Source organism: Emydura macquarii, unplaced genomic scaffold (genome assembly GCF_026122565.2).
Source record: "Emydura macquarii macquarii isolate MOO-44397 ecotype Brisbane River unplaced genomic scaffold, CSIRO-AGI_Emac_v2 contig_2897, whole genome shotgun sequence".
NCBI classification, from domain to species: domain Eukaryota; kingdom Metazoa; phylum Chordata; order Testudines; family Chelidae; genus Emydura; species Emydura macquarii.
The window spans coordinates 24,082,340-24,098,645 of NW_027133034.1; the positions used below are offsets into that span (position 1 = coordinate 24,082,340).

Here is a 16,306-nt window from a genome sequence, read left to right on the forward strand (position 1 = left end):
AAAACACCTAGCTAAACTTCAAATTAACAGTTCACATTCTGAAGTTTCCTTACTGCTTTGCTGAGTTACCTGCCCTGAAAGGGGGAGGAAACAAAGTTACTGACCAATATATTAGAAGCGGATAGCCATAGATAATACTGACAGTGAAAAGGTAGCTGTACTGGCATAATGAAGCATAGGAAGTACTCCTTATCGCTACTGTGGCCTAATGTTTTTTTGCAGGAAACTGAAACCCAATGAAAATACCTTCAAAATTTTACCCCCTCCAATTTTTTTTTAAAATGTCTATTTAACCTTAAGAATATGAAGGATATCAGGAATTGCTTTCCATGTTTGTACTTGAGGATCATCTAGAAGACTGACAAACTGAAGGGCAACAATAACATCACAACAAACAAACCTGAGCTCACTCCTCACCTGAAAAGGGAGGGTCTCTTGTATCTTTCACAATACCCCTTTCGCCCAACAGTTTGTCAAGATTTTGAGTTTTAAACAGGTTTTAAAGAAATTGAGTAATAGTGAACCTTTTTCTCTCAGTTCAATATGCTTTAATATGCTTTTGAAATCTTTGGGAAGTTGGGTAGGTTCAAAACCTAAAGGAGTCAGATCCTCAAGGGTGGGAAAAAAGAGAGAGCTCTGTGTGTGTGTGTGTGTGTGTGTGTGTGTGTGTGTGTGTGTGTGTGTGTGTGTGTGTGTGTGTGTGTGTGTGTGTGTGTGTGTGTGTGTGTGTGTGTGTGTGTGTGTGTGTGTGTGTGTGTGTAAGCACTCAAAATACTTAAACATCAAGTGAACAAGACAACTAAGATTACAGTTGTTAGGAACTACCGGTTTACAATGGAAAAAAGCGCACTTAACTGCTGGCTGTGGAGCTCATGCAGATGCCATTGGGAGAAAAGGAACATATAATTATATAAATGTGTGGTGTGAATATCCCGTTTTGAGTTATAAATCACTTGCTGACACCACAATGTTTTCAGTTGCATGATGCAATATTATGGGTCCATAGTAAATACAGGGAAGAAAGTTAATGTTTCTTTTGTTATAACTGGGAGGGTGGAGGAGAGAAGGAGGTGAGAGAACTTCTTTTCGACTGTTCTTTTAGACCTTACCCTGGTCTCCTTAACACCACAATGCTTCCTCAGAAGGTGGACCAATGACCTGCCTCACTTTTTTTTTTTTTTTTTAAAAAAAAAAAGGTCAGATATTGAGATGAATAAGTCTCCTTATTCTGATTGTGGCCAAATATAGCTTTTTTACTTAACCAACTAAATAGTAAGTTGACTTTTGGCATTGGGCTTTGAGAATTTCAAAAATGTGATTCCTTTTCCACCTCTGAATAGCTACATTGCATAGGGCCGAAGTTTCAAAGTCTGAACACACAAGCTAAATTGCACACATTTGAGCATACAGTAGTTATAACTGAGAACAAATCAGTAGTTCATCTTGACATTTGCACTAAATCTGTGGTACTTGCATATGCATGCATATATTTCTGAAATTACAACCCTTCACCTGACTTACCAAGGAAAACTTTAATTAAAATGTTCAGAAGATGAACATTAACACATTTTTTAAAGTCACATGCTCACTTGAAAGGAGTGTTTGTAGGTTCAAGCAAAGCTTTGTGGCGAAGGAGCGCAGGACCTGCAGATAATGCATCCTCAGAAGTATGAGCAGAAATTAAATTTTGAGGTGGGCCGCCATGTATCTCAAGTCGCCGGAGAAGAACTTGCTCCCAGCGCTGAAATGTCTTCAGAATGGCATGGCACAATGGGGAGCTAACTGGAAGCTCTAAAAGGACAGACCAAACATAATAAAATACTTTATGTCAGCTAAAATCTCGATGAGAATTATTCCACTGTCAAGTACTTCAAATATTTTCCTCTAAAGTACATCTGTTTATTGCACACATGCATGTTTTTTTTTTAAATTAATTTATAAACAGAACAGAAGTGGTCTGCTTGTTGCTGGCAGCAGAGCTAGATATGGCTAGGCCAGCATACATAGAGTAGCAACAATGAACTTTGACCTATAAAAGTAAAGTGCACGGCTCATTAACTAAGTTGGGGTAGTGAAAAACATTCATAGACAGATCTTGACAACTTTCTTAAATGATTAAGAGATAAATGAAGCTCTGATAGCAGACATTGGAACCAAAGTATATAGGTACTAATACTGCATGGAAAAAACCGAATATTTTCAAGTGTACCAATGTTACTACAGTAACATAACAGGACAAATAAATCCAACACTACCAAACAAGTTACTTATACAGCACTCTACTGAATGCAGATAAAATAAAAGGCTGATTTGTTTTTATTATGCAATGTCACTGAATTTGTTGTTGAGTTATTAAATATGGAAAGACACATCTGTTGCTATACCCTTACCTGAAAGATCATGCCCAACCAACGGGTAGAAATTCTTCAACCTATGAAGCACCAACTGAACCATAGCCAATCGCATCAATGACCAACTAACAACAAGAAAATATTCATGAGACATTTGCTGACCTCTGACAACTTTAAAGAAGTCTCACTTAAAAATAAAAGTTTAACATCTCTATTGAAGGAATGCTTTTAGCTTTTATTAACCAAAACACCATAAACAGTTAATAAATCAGGAATATATTTAAAACCTTGAGGATACTTTACATGCCAAAACAACTATTATACAGTAATAAAAAGACATTAAAATATTATAATCAAGGCATTATTTATACCAGAACAAAGAAAATAACACATTCCTAAGAAATATTTGCATTTCCTGAATGATTACCATATTCTCTCTCACACTTCCGCATTAAGTGCACTGTCAATAGTGTCAGAAGTCTTAGAATCTAAATGATTCATACCTGTAAGAATTTGAATTAGAGTGCTCCTGAAGGTGTAAATCTGATGCAAAAGCATCATCCTCATCATCACTTTCCTGACTCTCCTCTGAATCATATTCCACTCTACTTTGTGAGGATGGAAGAAAAGGCTAAAAAAGTACAGATTGCATATTTATATTTAAAATACTGTTTAATAGGTATGGTAATAAGTTTTAAATTTAAAAATTAGACAAAGTTGTTCAAATCAAAATATCAGAATAGTCTGGAATTTATTCCTGATTGAAGAACAAACACTCTTGGAAATAACTAAATAGCCTTTAAATTGTTCATAAATTATAATAATTTCAACGCTGATGGAGAAAAAGTGTTTTTTTAAACCTCATACTTCAGCACAATTGACTTTAAAACCAAACAAGTTACTCTATTTGCAGAATCCTTTAAATTTTCAAAAGTTCCATTACTTTTCACGACTTGTGTTGTAGTAGCACCTAAAAGCTCAAATCAGGACCAACACCCCTGTGCTAGTGTTGGAAAGACACAAGTGAAGAAAGTTTCTGCCCCAAAGATCTTGCAACCTGATTTAGCACTAGACAAGACAAGTAAGGATAATAAACAATAGGGCAGAAGGGGTGTGGCAGAAATGGCAGGATGGAGAGTGAATGAGAGGAGCAACAACAAGATTAGTTAGTTACTTAAACTAGATGCAGTCCCCTCACAACTTGATGGTTTTAAATCAATCAATTGAAGGTGTTTTTATAATTGAAGTATTAACTAGTCCCAGCCACCTCTGACATATGTATCATCACCTGGCAGATTTCCTGCAGGCATAACACAGGTGAGTTCTGAGGAGGGATTTGCAGAAAAGATATCAGTCTTACTGTTATTCCATGATAGGTATTACATTCAGATAGAGCACCACTGAAGAAGATATAGAGAGGTTTCTGGAACAAGGTCATATATCACAGAATGGGTGGATGTAGTAAAGACAAGGGCAAGAAAGTAAGGACAGTAGAGTTATAAAGGGTCTGGAAGGTGGTAGCAAGAAGATTGAACTCTATCTGATTGAGATGGAAAAGCAGTGGAGTCATTCAGAGAGTGGTTGAAGTTATACTCAGACCTCAGTGGTTCAGGAGCCAAATTAGTGATCAACGTTACCCAAGAGAGCCACAGTAGCGTGAATTTATTGTTTCATTTACTATATATATTTTACACACACACACACACACACACACACACACACACACACACACACACACACACACACACACACACACACACACACACACACACACACACACACACTATTCTCACAGCAAAATGACTGATCCAGTAGTCTACAATTGGTTAATAACATAGTAAAAGCATTCTGATTGGCTAATAATTAAATCACACAGTGTTTAAATCATGCCAAGAGCTACAGGAGACACACTAAAGAGCCACTTGCGGCTCCTGAACCTCAGTGTGAGTATCACTGATCTAGGTAGTTTTTAAATGGCCTAGAAGGCACTGATGAGTGTAAAGCAGAGGTTTACAATAATCAAAGCTGAAAATGAGGAGGGTCTGGAAGAAAGTTTTTGCTGTTTGGAGAGGTGAAAGATCTGATTTTAAGAACTACAGTAGATGAAGAAACAGCATTATTAACTCAGCCCTTTGAAGCAGGTAACTATTATTCCAACCTTTGTAATGAGGAAACGAGGCAAAATGACTGCACAGAACCACACAGGAAGTCTGCCAGACCAGGATTGGAATTCAAGATTTCCTAACTCCCTTCTCCAAGTCCTTTCCCTAGATACATATTCCCTTATTTAGGATGGTTTGACAGAAATTTTTACAATTTTCCATCTGGAGAGAAAACAAGGGTTCTTATGTCTACATTATATTCAAGCCCCTTAATGTGGTATCAGAACACATTCTTACTATGAGTCTTCCTGAGTAGAAGCGTAATCTTGTAAGTGTAATGTATCTATCTATTGCACTGATATCCATTTTGGCAATTAATTTTTGAATTGTGCACTGTGGCGTTTACAACAGGCAGTTCAATCTAATTTCTATTAAGTATACAAGCTTCTTTGCTTCATATTTCAGCTCAAACAGAAGTAAAGCCTCTAACATTTTTTGTTTCTTTCCAGGAAAAAACTCGTGTGTATCTGCAATCTCAACAAGCAACATTTTACAAATATCTTCATGCTCCATTAAGCATTACTTGAAGTCAAGTCAATTCAAGGTAACTATTTTGCAAACAAAACCTTTCCAAAAAGTTACAGCCATTATTATTTTAAGTATGCTCAGGATGTTACGAATAAGAGGAAGATAAAACTTCTCATGCTATAAACAAATTTAAAATGAGAACAGGCTAATTTCTGCTTTAAGTATTGCTAATACAAGAAGGAACAAAATGAGTTTTGTAACAGTAAAAGTTACCTTTGCTATGAAATAGTCCCAGATACTAAGCTCAGGAGGGATAAACTTTTCTCTATAAGATGGAGATTCTTGCTCTACCAAAGCTGATGAAGGAGACTGTGAATTTTCTTTTGGAGTGATTTTTGATGAAAGCCTAAAACTTTTTTGTTGCTTCTTACCATTGTCTGTAGAAGAAACTAAAAAGACAAAAATATATGAAAATATGATGAAAGGGTAAACACATATTTCAGTTATATATTTCCAAGCTTTTCTTTTATCGTCTCTTTAAAACGTGAATTTTTCCCTTTACTGTATTAATTCTCAAACAGTATTTGAAACAAAGTTCCAAAGTTTTCATACAATGTTCTGTGTTAAAGGGAAACTACTAGTCTACAAGCTTAAAAATCTCTAATAAATTGCATCCTTCAGTAAATAAATTACTATTTATTATGCTAATATATTTAACTTCATCAAGACAGATCAAAATGCACACATGCAAGATGACAGTTATTACAGCTTCAGAATTTCTCCTGATACAAGCACTTACCCACGTTGCATTAAATACTTATTGGTATCACTTGTGCTCTGAACTGAGGGTATAAAGTATTGGACTCAGATGACAGACTGATGCATTGGGGCAGGAGAGTGGGTCATGTAATGGACATATGCAACACACCTTAAAGAACAACAGTCATGGGAAGGTGAATATCCATTTTTTCTGCTTTGATTAGTTGCAAGTCTACCACACTGGTAGACTACTAAGCAGTTTGCAATGGACGTGGGGAGCTAGGAGTATCACCAGAAGAGGGACTGCAGAACCGCTTTCTCCTTATTCGTGTCTTCTCTCAATGTGGCAGTCATCACATTTCTAAAAAGGTGCAGACTGAAGACTATGTTATCATTCTATAGATTTCCATGACAGAGGTATTTCCCACAAATGCCATTGAGGCTGAGCGTGCTCTGGCTCAATGTGAAGACAGCTTTTCTGGAGGCACGATGCCCTTGATCTTGTAGTACATGACAATACATATGGTGATGCACAAGGACAGTTGTGCTGTTGCATGTCGTCTTCTCAGTCATTTCACATAGGAGACGAATGGCTGGGTAGAGACCCTAAAAGGTTTTGCTCATTCCAGATAAACCACCAGTGCTCAGTGAACATCCACAGTGTGTGGGCTTTGGAAAGAAGATATATTTTGATTGGCTGAGATGGAAATCAGATACTACTTTGCTTAGGATGTGGCCTATGACGTACCTTGTCCTTGTTTTAAAAAAAAAAAAAAAAAAAGCGTATGGAAGATCCATCATTACAGCATATAGCTTCCCTAATCTTCTTGCTGAAGTGATGACCATTTGAAAAGCCAACTTTACTGAGAGGTGTGACAACAAACAAGTGGCTAAACAACAAACTAAACATAAGTAGTCAAAAAATCTTTTGACTCAGACTGTGTAGGATACACCTGCACAGAGAAGTGCTTCCACTCACTAAGTTAGAAAAACATCTCCAAGGGCTACTTATTATTAAGTAGCACATTCTGGACTGCCTCCAAACAGTGTCCCCTATGCGCTTACTCAGAGGAACCAGGTTGTGAGGTGTAGTGACAAAGTTTGGATGCAACACCTGCCTGTGACTCTGGGATATAAGGTCTTTGACTAAAAGCAGAGGTAAGAATTCCCTGATGAACAGCCTTAGCTGGTCTAAGAACCAAGGCTACCTTGCCCAGCCTATCTCTATGAATATCTTTCTGCCTCATTCTTGCTTTGGCTTGAAAGTGACCTTGGGAATCAAGGGCACTGGAGGATAAGCAAAGAGCAGGCCCTAGTCCTGGGGAAGAGAAATGCATCTGATACAAACCTGGGGCTGTGACCCACCCTTGAGCAGAAAAGGGGCATTTCCTGTTCTGACTAGTTGCAAATAAATATTTCTATTTGAAATATTGACCTTATTAGTCATGTTGAGATACCATTTGTGATCCAAGGAGGAACAACCTCTTCAGGCTGTCTACTAATCTATAGTTTCTCAACCTGTGGTACGCGTATCCCTGGGGGTATGTGAGACACAGGCAGGGGGTATGTGGCAAAAAACCCAGTGAAGGGAGGTGAGCGGCAACCGCCAACTTCTGGGGAAGCCAGGTTGCAGCCACCAGCTTCCTGCCCGGTCCCAGCTGAGAGGCAGGCGGCAGCTGCCGGCTTCCTGCCCAGTCCCACGTCCTAACTGGGAGGTGGGACAGCAGCTGGTGGCTTTTTGGGATGCCAGGCGGCAGCCATCCATGTCCCACCCGGTTCTAGCTCCCAGGTGGAAGCCTGGCAGCAGCCTCCTGAGCCCTGTGAGCTGGGCTCGCAGCTGGGTGGTTGCCATTCACGCTCCGGCTCTGAGCTGAGACACAGCTTCCTGCACCCTGGCTTGAAGACAGGCAGCAGCTGCCTGTTGCCTGCCGCCTGCCCACATCCCTGGGTCCCAGCCTGCAAGGAAGACTCTTCCACCCCAGCTCAGAGCAGGTGGCAGTTGCCCACCTCTTGGGCTGGCAGCCAGGCGGCAGCCACCTGCAACTTGCCCAGGCGGCAGCTCCCCTCCCCAGCTCAAAGCCCGGTGCCCAGAAATCCAGGCGGAGAGCCCAGCAGCTTGCCCAGTGCTGGAGCCAGGCTCTACCCTCATGCTTACTTGTCAATTTCACTGCTCTAGTTGTGCATTGAAATTGACAACTATGACAGCCCCAGATTTTACACCTATAAAAATCTTAAGAGGGGCCCATACAGTGTGATCTGCCCCAGGCCCGCACCCCTTAGGGTGGGCCATGGGGAGTGCTGCTAACCACTCCTGGTGGGCCGCTAGTGCCTGCTCAGACCTCACAAGTTCCCACCTGTGTGAGGAAAACACCACGTGACCCCACCATCAGGCCATAGTGACTGGCTGGTGTTGACCTTTGCTCCTATACTGAGGAAGGGCAGGAGGAAGGAGGGGAGAAACAGCAGGGGGTTTTGTGATTTGCCACAGCCACACAGCACTGCACAACTCAGAACGCTCCTGCTTTACGAGAAATAGTCATCCAGCGGTAAAGGGGAAAAAGTTTGAATTCCTCAGAGTGGAAAATTGAGTGTTGGGGTACTTATTAAAATTTTCAGAAGTTACTGGGTACTTGCTACTTAAAAGGTTGAGAAACACTGTACTAATCCATTCTGAACCCATAATAGGTGTAATGCTGAGAGTCAGGGAATTTCCACACGCAGAAGTTCCAGAACCTGACTGCCTCTTGGCGCAGGCTGTTCAACTTGGCACCCCCTCCTTGTTGAAGCAGGACGATAAGCATTTCGATAGCCCTGTATACAGGATGTGGAAAATGGTGGCATGGTCATGACTCCGAAATGTTTATGTGTAACCTGACTTCCTGAGTGGATCACAAACTCTGAGTATGCAGGTCTCCCAGATGCACTCCCCACCCCAGGGATAAAGCATCCATTGCCAAAGTCATCAGGGAACAGACTGGGAGAATGAGACACCCTTGCAGACATTGTCTTGGTTCATCCACCAATTCAGGGATGATAGGACCTTGTCTGGGATACATCCTAGACGGTCAACGAGATGTATTGAGGGAAATTCACTGATTTGAGCCTTTGTAATCCTCTGATATGTAGCCAGGTCTGGGGAGGGAAGGGGTCACATATGTACACCTTACCATATGCCCAAGGAGCCTGCGGCAACTCCCCACTGATGTTCAGGGATGGCCCTTGAAGGACACACGGGGGTCTCGTAAAACTGGACAACTTGGTTTGGTAGAAGAGCCTTCACTAGAATCGAATCCAGGACTACCCCAATAAATTCTATTCTCTGCAGGGGTTTGAGGATAGATTTCTCTTCGTTCACTTCCAGGATTAAGAGCATAAAAACAAATAGAGTGTTCGATAGATACGTCTCTCTATCTGTTGATGGGAGCAATCCCAGACTAGCCAGTCACCCAGGTACAGATATACCTAGAAATCCCTGATGGAGGTAGGCTGCTACCACTGCCATCCATTTGGTAAAAACCTTTGGTGTGGATGACAGGCCGAAGGGTAGAATTATGAATTGAAAGTGGACTCCTCCTCCTACGAACCTTTGAAGTTTCCTGTGGTGAGGATGGATTGCCACATGGAATGCATCCATTGAGTTGATGGCCGCATACCAATCTTCTGGATCTATCAAAGAGATAACCGCCGCAAAGGAAACCATATAGAAATATAGCTTCTCTGTGTACTTGTTTAAATTTAAACATGTCAAAGTGGGCCTCAGACCCCCTCTTGCTCTGGGTATTAGGAGGCAGCGGGAATAGAATCCCTATCCCAGTACTGAGCAGGCACTTCCATGGCTCCAGGAAATGTAGATTCTGCACTTCCCACCTATTACAGATCTGTGAGATGGTTCCCTGATAAAGGACAGAGAGTGAATACATGAACTGCAGGGTACATCCTGATTCCACCATGCTTAAGCAGCCACTTTTCTGAGGTGATGGACTGCCACACATGGAAATGTGACACCCTGTTTCCAAATAGGGGAAGATTTTCAGTAAGATCTGGTATGCTGACCAGAGGAGAAGTCAAACAGGCTGGCAGATACACTTAAGGTGGATGACTGAGGTCTCCTCCTTCGCTGTTTGTGCTTTTGCCTGTACCAACCAGCCTCTCTAGAGTTGTAGCACTGCTGCCTTGGTAGAAACTGAAGCTGAAACTTGATTAGCTTGGGGAGCTAGCATATACAGACCTAGGAATTTCAACACTGCGCAAAAGTCTTAATGTATAAGTGCTCTTGTCTGAGGAGAGTAAGGGACAGCCTTCAAAGGGGGAAGTCTTCAATGGTCTGAACAGGAATTCCTGAGGACTAGAGCTCTGATAAACACCACAGTTACTGCCATTGCCCAAAGACTCTAGCAGCGGAGTCCATCAATCCAGGGAGGTCTGCAAGGTGGCCAGTACTACCAGCCAACCTTCCACCAAGTGGGACTGGAACTCACCCTTGGAATCCTCTGGTAACTTGTTGAGGAATCTAGATCTGGCATTCCAACTGGAATAATCATAATGGGCCAAAAGGGGCTGATAATTCTCAAAAAGAAGCACAGCCCACCGTTGACCAAACATTTCTTCTAAAAAGGTCCAAATTTTTTGCAGCCTTTTCTTGGGGTCGCTTTTGCTCTATTTTGGCAGCATCTTTCATTAACTATCATCAATATCAGGAAGCTTGGTGTGCAGTGCTGATAAAACCATTCATAGTCCTGTGATGGAACTTAGTACTTGTGTTCCATGCATTTTGCCACCAGCGTAAGAGATGACAGGATTTGCCATAAAGCTTTACTAGGTTGCATGACTGCCTTATTTGTAGGGAGAGCAACTTTCCCTGTTGTAGCAGGATGTAAAGTGAGAGTTTGTGAGGATTCTCCTCCTCAAGTTCTATCTGAATTCCCAGAGGCAGAGCCCTCCTTTTCAAGAGCTCCTGATAGGACTTGAAATCATGTGGCACAGGAAAAGATGCCCCTGGTGCCAGGGCCTGACCTGGTGTTGTGGATGAGGTATTCAGAGGAAGCAGGTTTGAACCTCCTTGAGTTGATCTTGAACTGCCAGTGTAGGTCTATCCAAGCAGGCAATGGGTGGTCCCAATCCTCAGTATCTCACGGGAGTGCTGTAGGAAATTGAGTACTGCATGGAGAAACTTTATCCCTCAGGAATATGTTTCCGTAGCATACGGTTGCCCGGTTATGACTCCTTGGTACTTCCCCTCTCAAGGAAGAATTTCAGTAGTGCAGTGGAGATCAGGAGCTAGATACCAGATACCTACTTAGTAGGGTCAATGATGGGGCTGATCGCTATTGAAGACCAACTGTGCCTAAACCAGGCAATCCATTCCCTCCATCCACTGATCAGGATTAATTCTATGACAATGGGAACAATACCTGGAAGATGCAATGAATTTCTCAAGTGTCAAGATGTAGGAACCCACTTCAGATTCTGAGGAGGAGTATGAGTACTCCGAAGGTCTAGATGAAGCAGTACCAGGAGGTGTCACAGAACATCAAGAATGTGATCTACAATGGGTCTGTGGTATAGGACTCAACATAAGGGGTTCCTTAGCTATGGGTACTGTGCACTGAGAGAGAACAGTTGCCATTGGTGCATGAACCAAGATTGAGATTGCTGGGAGTGATATCAGACCTGTAATAATCACAGGTATCAAAGCAGATCCCAACATGGAAACCAACATGGGTACCACATGCAATGGGCTTGGCCATGCACTGTCAGCCTGAATAATCGGGTGAGGGTGGTACCAAGAGACTTAGCAGATCTTTTTCAGCTAATTATGCCTTTAGAGTGGTCAGTACTGAAACGGGCCTTGGTTCCACTGTGAAGAGAAGTGACAGCTCAAGTGTCTGTACCAAGGAAGTAGCTGGCCTTGACATTCCCAGGATGGGAATCCTAGTCAAAGGTTCTGACCTGACTGTGCCACTAGGATGGAGCATTGAGGAGTGGCAGGCCAAAGGGTGCGCTCTATCTTCAGTACCAGAGTGGCTAGTCTCTGCAGTTGACGAGTTCCACAGAGAAGACTTTGACAATGTGAAAGTCATTCATCTCTTTGGCTTTGAGACAGAGTATGTCCTGAGCACTTATGCCTCTGAGGACTGTCCTGGCAAAGGCATCTCCTCTTGTCGCTTTTTCCAGTTAAGGCCAATGGAGCACTTCTGGACAGAGAGGAACTCCCTTTAATCAACTGAGATGGCACTAATACCAGGCAAAGAGTGACCTCAATGAGGGTGGACCTGAGGCATTTTTCTCTGTTTTCTAGTTCTAGACTTCAAGCTCTAGCAAATTGTATACTCACCTCTGAAATGACCTTTTCATAAGCACTTATAGGAGCTAGAGTGAGGGTTGCTCATGGGCATGGACTTATGACACCTGGAGCAGGGCTTGAAGCCAGGTTCCCCAGTACTGGGCAGAGCCCAGCATCCACCACTAATCAGATTAAACTATATAGGAAAAAAGACAAGACAGAAAGGGAGCCCAAAGGGCTCAAAATGAGCATCACAATCTAACAACTATAAATGGCAAGTTCACAAAGGGAATGAGTGAACAGCAAGTTCTGGCTACCAATGATAAGAAGGAACTGAAGAATAGGCAGGGCAGCTCTGTTTTTTATACACTTGGCTTGGGGCACAAGGGACACCAGGGTGCAGGAATGGCCGCCTGTATGTGTACCACTAGGGAAAACTCTCCAGCATCAGTGTACAAGATACACATACACCTAGTATGAAGGACATGTGCAATCACTTGTAGAAGAAATGTTTAGTTATGAGCAAAGCTCATTTAAGGACACAGGAATTTTCTACTATGCATTTTCATTTCATTCTACATTTTTAAATGTTCATAACTCTTGTTAATCAAAACGAGATGTTTCCTAAGCCAAATCAAAAGGATTTTGATTCCTAAGCCCTCAAAGGAGTACTGTCTGTTCCAAGTTTCAAACTTAAGCTATTTTTTGCTACAACCCTGTCTTAACAGTGGTTTAAATAGGGACAATTTTTAACTCTTACAGAATTCAAAGTGGCAGAAGGGATTTTATTCCGACTTCCAAAAAGGAAATTCACCTTCAGGCAAAAACAAAGGCATGAAAGTTCCAATTGAAAACCATCAGAATGCTCTAATTATGTGAAAATAGGAAGGGGGTGTTTTCTATTGTGAAATGCTTTACACACTTAAACTGTGTATGCTTTACTCAGCATCTGATGCAAGCAGAAGATAGACTTTATGTTCAATTGAAGATAGCTACTTTTAAACTGCATATTCTGTCAGCCCATTGCTACAATAGAACAGTGTAGCTAAGTGAAACATATTTCCTCTTATACGGATGCTATATAGAATTTACATACCTGCATTAATAATGTAAACACATATGCTGTAATACAAGATGTTTTACATTTTGTTGTTTATAGCTTATCAGCCAACAAAGAGCATGCACATGCATCATTAAATATGTAATTTTAGCTTCAGCTCAAAAAATGAAACTTACTCCAATATTCAAATGAAGAAGCAGAAAGAAAATTCTTGTATGAAATAAATTTGTAGGTTTTTTTTTCAAAAGTATATTTCAAAAAGCAATTGCTATATCATCAGTTACAATTTCTGTTAACCTGTGGTGGTATTTTCCTCAATCATTTTCTAGCATTTTGCCAGCTCGCCCTTGGTTACTCTCATCTGATATGCAGTTGAATCTAGAATGATCTTGAACTAAATATAGGTGGCTTGAAACCTGCACTATCTGTGACCTATTTTGTACACTCTCAAATAATCATTTGGTAATCATTTGAGTTTAACTTTGAGTTTACAAGTATTTTTTTTAAAAATGTGTTTTGCGGTAGGCTATGAAAGCCTGCCTCTCTCACCAACTGAAGTCAGTCCAATAAAAGGTATTATCTCACCCACCCTATCTCTTGATTACATATGGTCATTTAGGATCAGCTATCCTAAACCATCAGCTATCTTTACTATTAAAGTCAAATTTACCGTGAACAAATATCTACAAGACAACCAAAAGGCAGAGTAACAAAAGGTATATCAATTTAAAAGAAATTTAAGATTGTGTTTTTTAACTTCATTTTAATATACTCAAACACTGAGAAAATGCATCTTCATTCCCAATAAATTCAACTTGCAACACTGAGACAAGTTAGCAAATAGCACTTTTTAGAGTAAAAAAGTCATTTTGAAAAGCAAGCAAATTTAAAATAGTTAGCAGATTTAAAAAACAGTCTGTGAATCCAGATGTCCTACTTTAGATTACAGTACAGAAATTACAGTAAAATGCAACAATGGAGTACCATGAACAGTACAAGAATGTTTCTAGTTTGGCACCATGTCAATTTACAGGGCTATGGTTTGTAAGTATCTTTCCTAAAATACTTTCAGTTTGAGTTAAATCAACATGATAGTGTTTAAAAGTCTTAATTTTCAGAAACTTGAGCAAAACTCTGCGGAGCTATAAAATCACATGCACTCAAAATGGTATAACACAACTGTCAGCACCAGAGACAATTAACCAATTTCCCCTGTTTCTTGTTTTAGAAAAATGAAATAACTGGCTCCAATTGACAGCAGTTAAAGCTTCTACTAGAGCAATTTACTGATTTGACTAAAATAATATCAATTTTAACATGGAATTACAGGAAAGCAGCAGTATTCACTACTTAGTACAAGACACTTCATTTTGAAAGGCCTAAAACTGAACTTTAAAATCTTGTGATGGCATTTGAAAGCCTTTATAAAAAAAAATGGACATCCTGTGTTTCTGGATGAGTTAAAACACAAACTAAGAGGCATCATGTTGCCATAAACATGCTACCCACTGTATACTCAATACTACCTAAAAATACTTTTGTCTGACTGAACATCAACCTTCAAAAGTCACTGCTAACTATTTCTTGAAAAAAAGGAGGATTTCACTCACCTTGTAAATTTACCACTCAAAAAACTGAAATTTTAACTGCTGCTCCTTTTTTTTTCTGGCTCAAGTAGTCCCATTCCTCATCTTCCACTAAGCAACTCCTGTGTAGTACTTTCCTTTCTTGCTAGAGTTTGCTTTTTGCCAGTGACTCCATACCCTCAAAACAATTGAGAAGACTACCAAATTGAACACCACCACCTGGCTGGGACCCCTAGACTGGGTATCTCTGTTGCAAAAAGTGAATTTACAAAGTAAAATCAAAATCCTCCTTTCCCCTGCAGCTCTCACAGAGCCCTCCATCAGGAATCCGGGCTATGTCTGGCAACACGCAGCACAGATAAGAGTGGAAATAACGTATACAGGAATTTAGAGGGCCTGCTTTGTGCTGTCATCAATCCCCTTATACATAAAAAATGTGTTCACCAGTTTGCTATCCAGAAGACAACCAATCTGCCCAAGACACGGAGACTGACAGAATGAGACAGGACACTCAAAAGGCAACCCCAGGCTCCTACCATATGCAGACCTTCCCCAACGTATATTTACATGAAGGAAATCCAGAGCCACTCAGCTATGACAGAAGATGTATTTCCCCACCTTCACTCCGTCCAAAAGCAGAAAAAGGAAGTCAGATTGCCAAAAACTCCTGGTTTCAATGCATATAGAACAAAATGGCTCTAATGTCCGAGAAGGGCTTGAGCATTTTACAGGAGGAAACATGAGGAAAAATGAAAGGATATGGATGGAAAAACTCAAGTTCACCTCAAGGAGGAAGTTGGGAACTATACACTGTGTTCATCTTATTATGCAGATCGGTTTTACTAACAATGTGCAGATAATCAACATGGATTTTCTCTAAAGAACAATCTTCAAGCAGTCTGTCTCAAACCCAGCAAGCCCTTGGGTACTATAGGTCATTCATGCACTATTCTTCAAGTTCTGGTTACTGACCGGTACTCCTCCCCATTTAGTTCCTATTCTTTTCTCCCTATTCTTTCACTCTCCTCACACCCAACTCCACCAGTATGGTTGGTCTCAACACAATGAAAGCTGTTGAAGATCCCAAACTCTGAAGTCCTCTGGGGTCTTTGGATATTAGGATCTTTAGTACCTTAGACTTGCCTTGCAAGTTACAACACTGGAGAGGAACCACAGGGTTCAATTAAAATAATTTATTAGAAATTCTGATAGTGTTTCATGACAGTTGTTTTGGTACTGCTAGTGTGCATAGAAACTTGCTTCATACACATGCATTAGGTTTGAAGGGATAGCAAGTCTGGCACTATGGTGTGGACTCCTCAGAGATGTAACCGTTTGATCAAGGACCCGGTTCTTTGAAGTCCTCTGGTTGTTGAGGCAAAGATAGCCACAACGAAGGATGACTACGTTTTTCATTTTCCTCAGAGACTGGCAGCAATGGAGGTACTCGCATTTCTTTCCAACTACCTTAATTTCCCAAACAGTTTATTGAAAAGTTCTGAGAACAATGATTAATTCAAGTTTAGTGGTTCAGTGATAAACACACACACTTCAAAACCAGAAAACATTTTAAACATTAAAACCATTCTATTAGTTTATTTAATAGTGTATCACAAACTTTGAAAATTGATGGCAAA

General features: G+C 40.8%; 1 protein-coding gene across 4 annotated transcripts in view; it reads right to left on the bottom strand.

Moving 5' to 3' along the window:
* The window catches only part of DMXL1 (Dmx like 1), a 139,505-nt gene that overhangs the window by 24,252 nt on the left and 98,947 nt on the right, over positions 1-16,306 (bottom strand). For all 4 annotated transcript variants that reach the window (XM_067569033.1, XM_067569034.1, XM_067569035.1 and 1 more), the window contains 4 exons: positions 5,255-5,430; positions 2,855-2,982; positions 2,391-2,476; positions 1,590-1,791 (listed from right to left, as the gene is read on the bottom strand). In XM_067569033.1, coding sequence (XP_067425134.1) covers positions 1,590-1,791; positions 2,391-2,476; positions 2,855-2,982; positions 5,255-5,430 — 592 coding nt within the window. The remainder of the gene's footprint in view (positions 1-1,589; positions 1,792-2,390; positions 2,477-2,854; positions 2,983-5,254; positions 5,431-16,306) is intronic.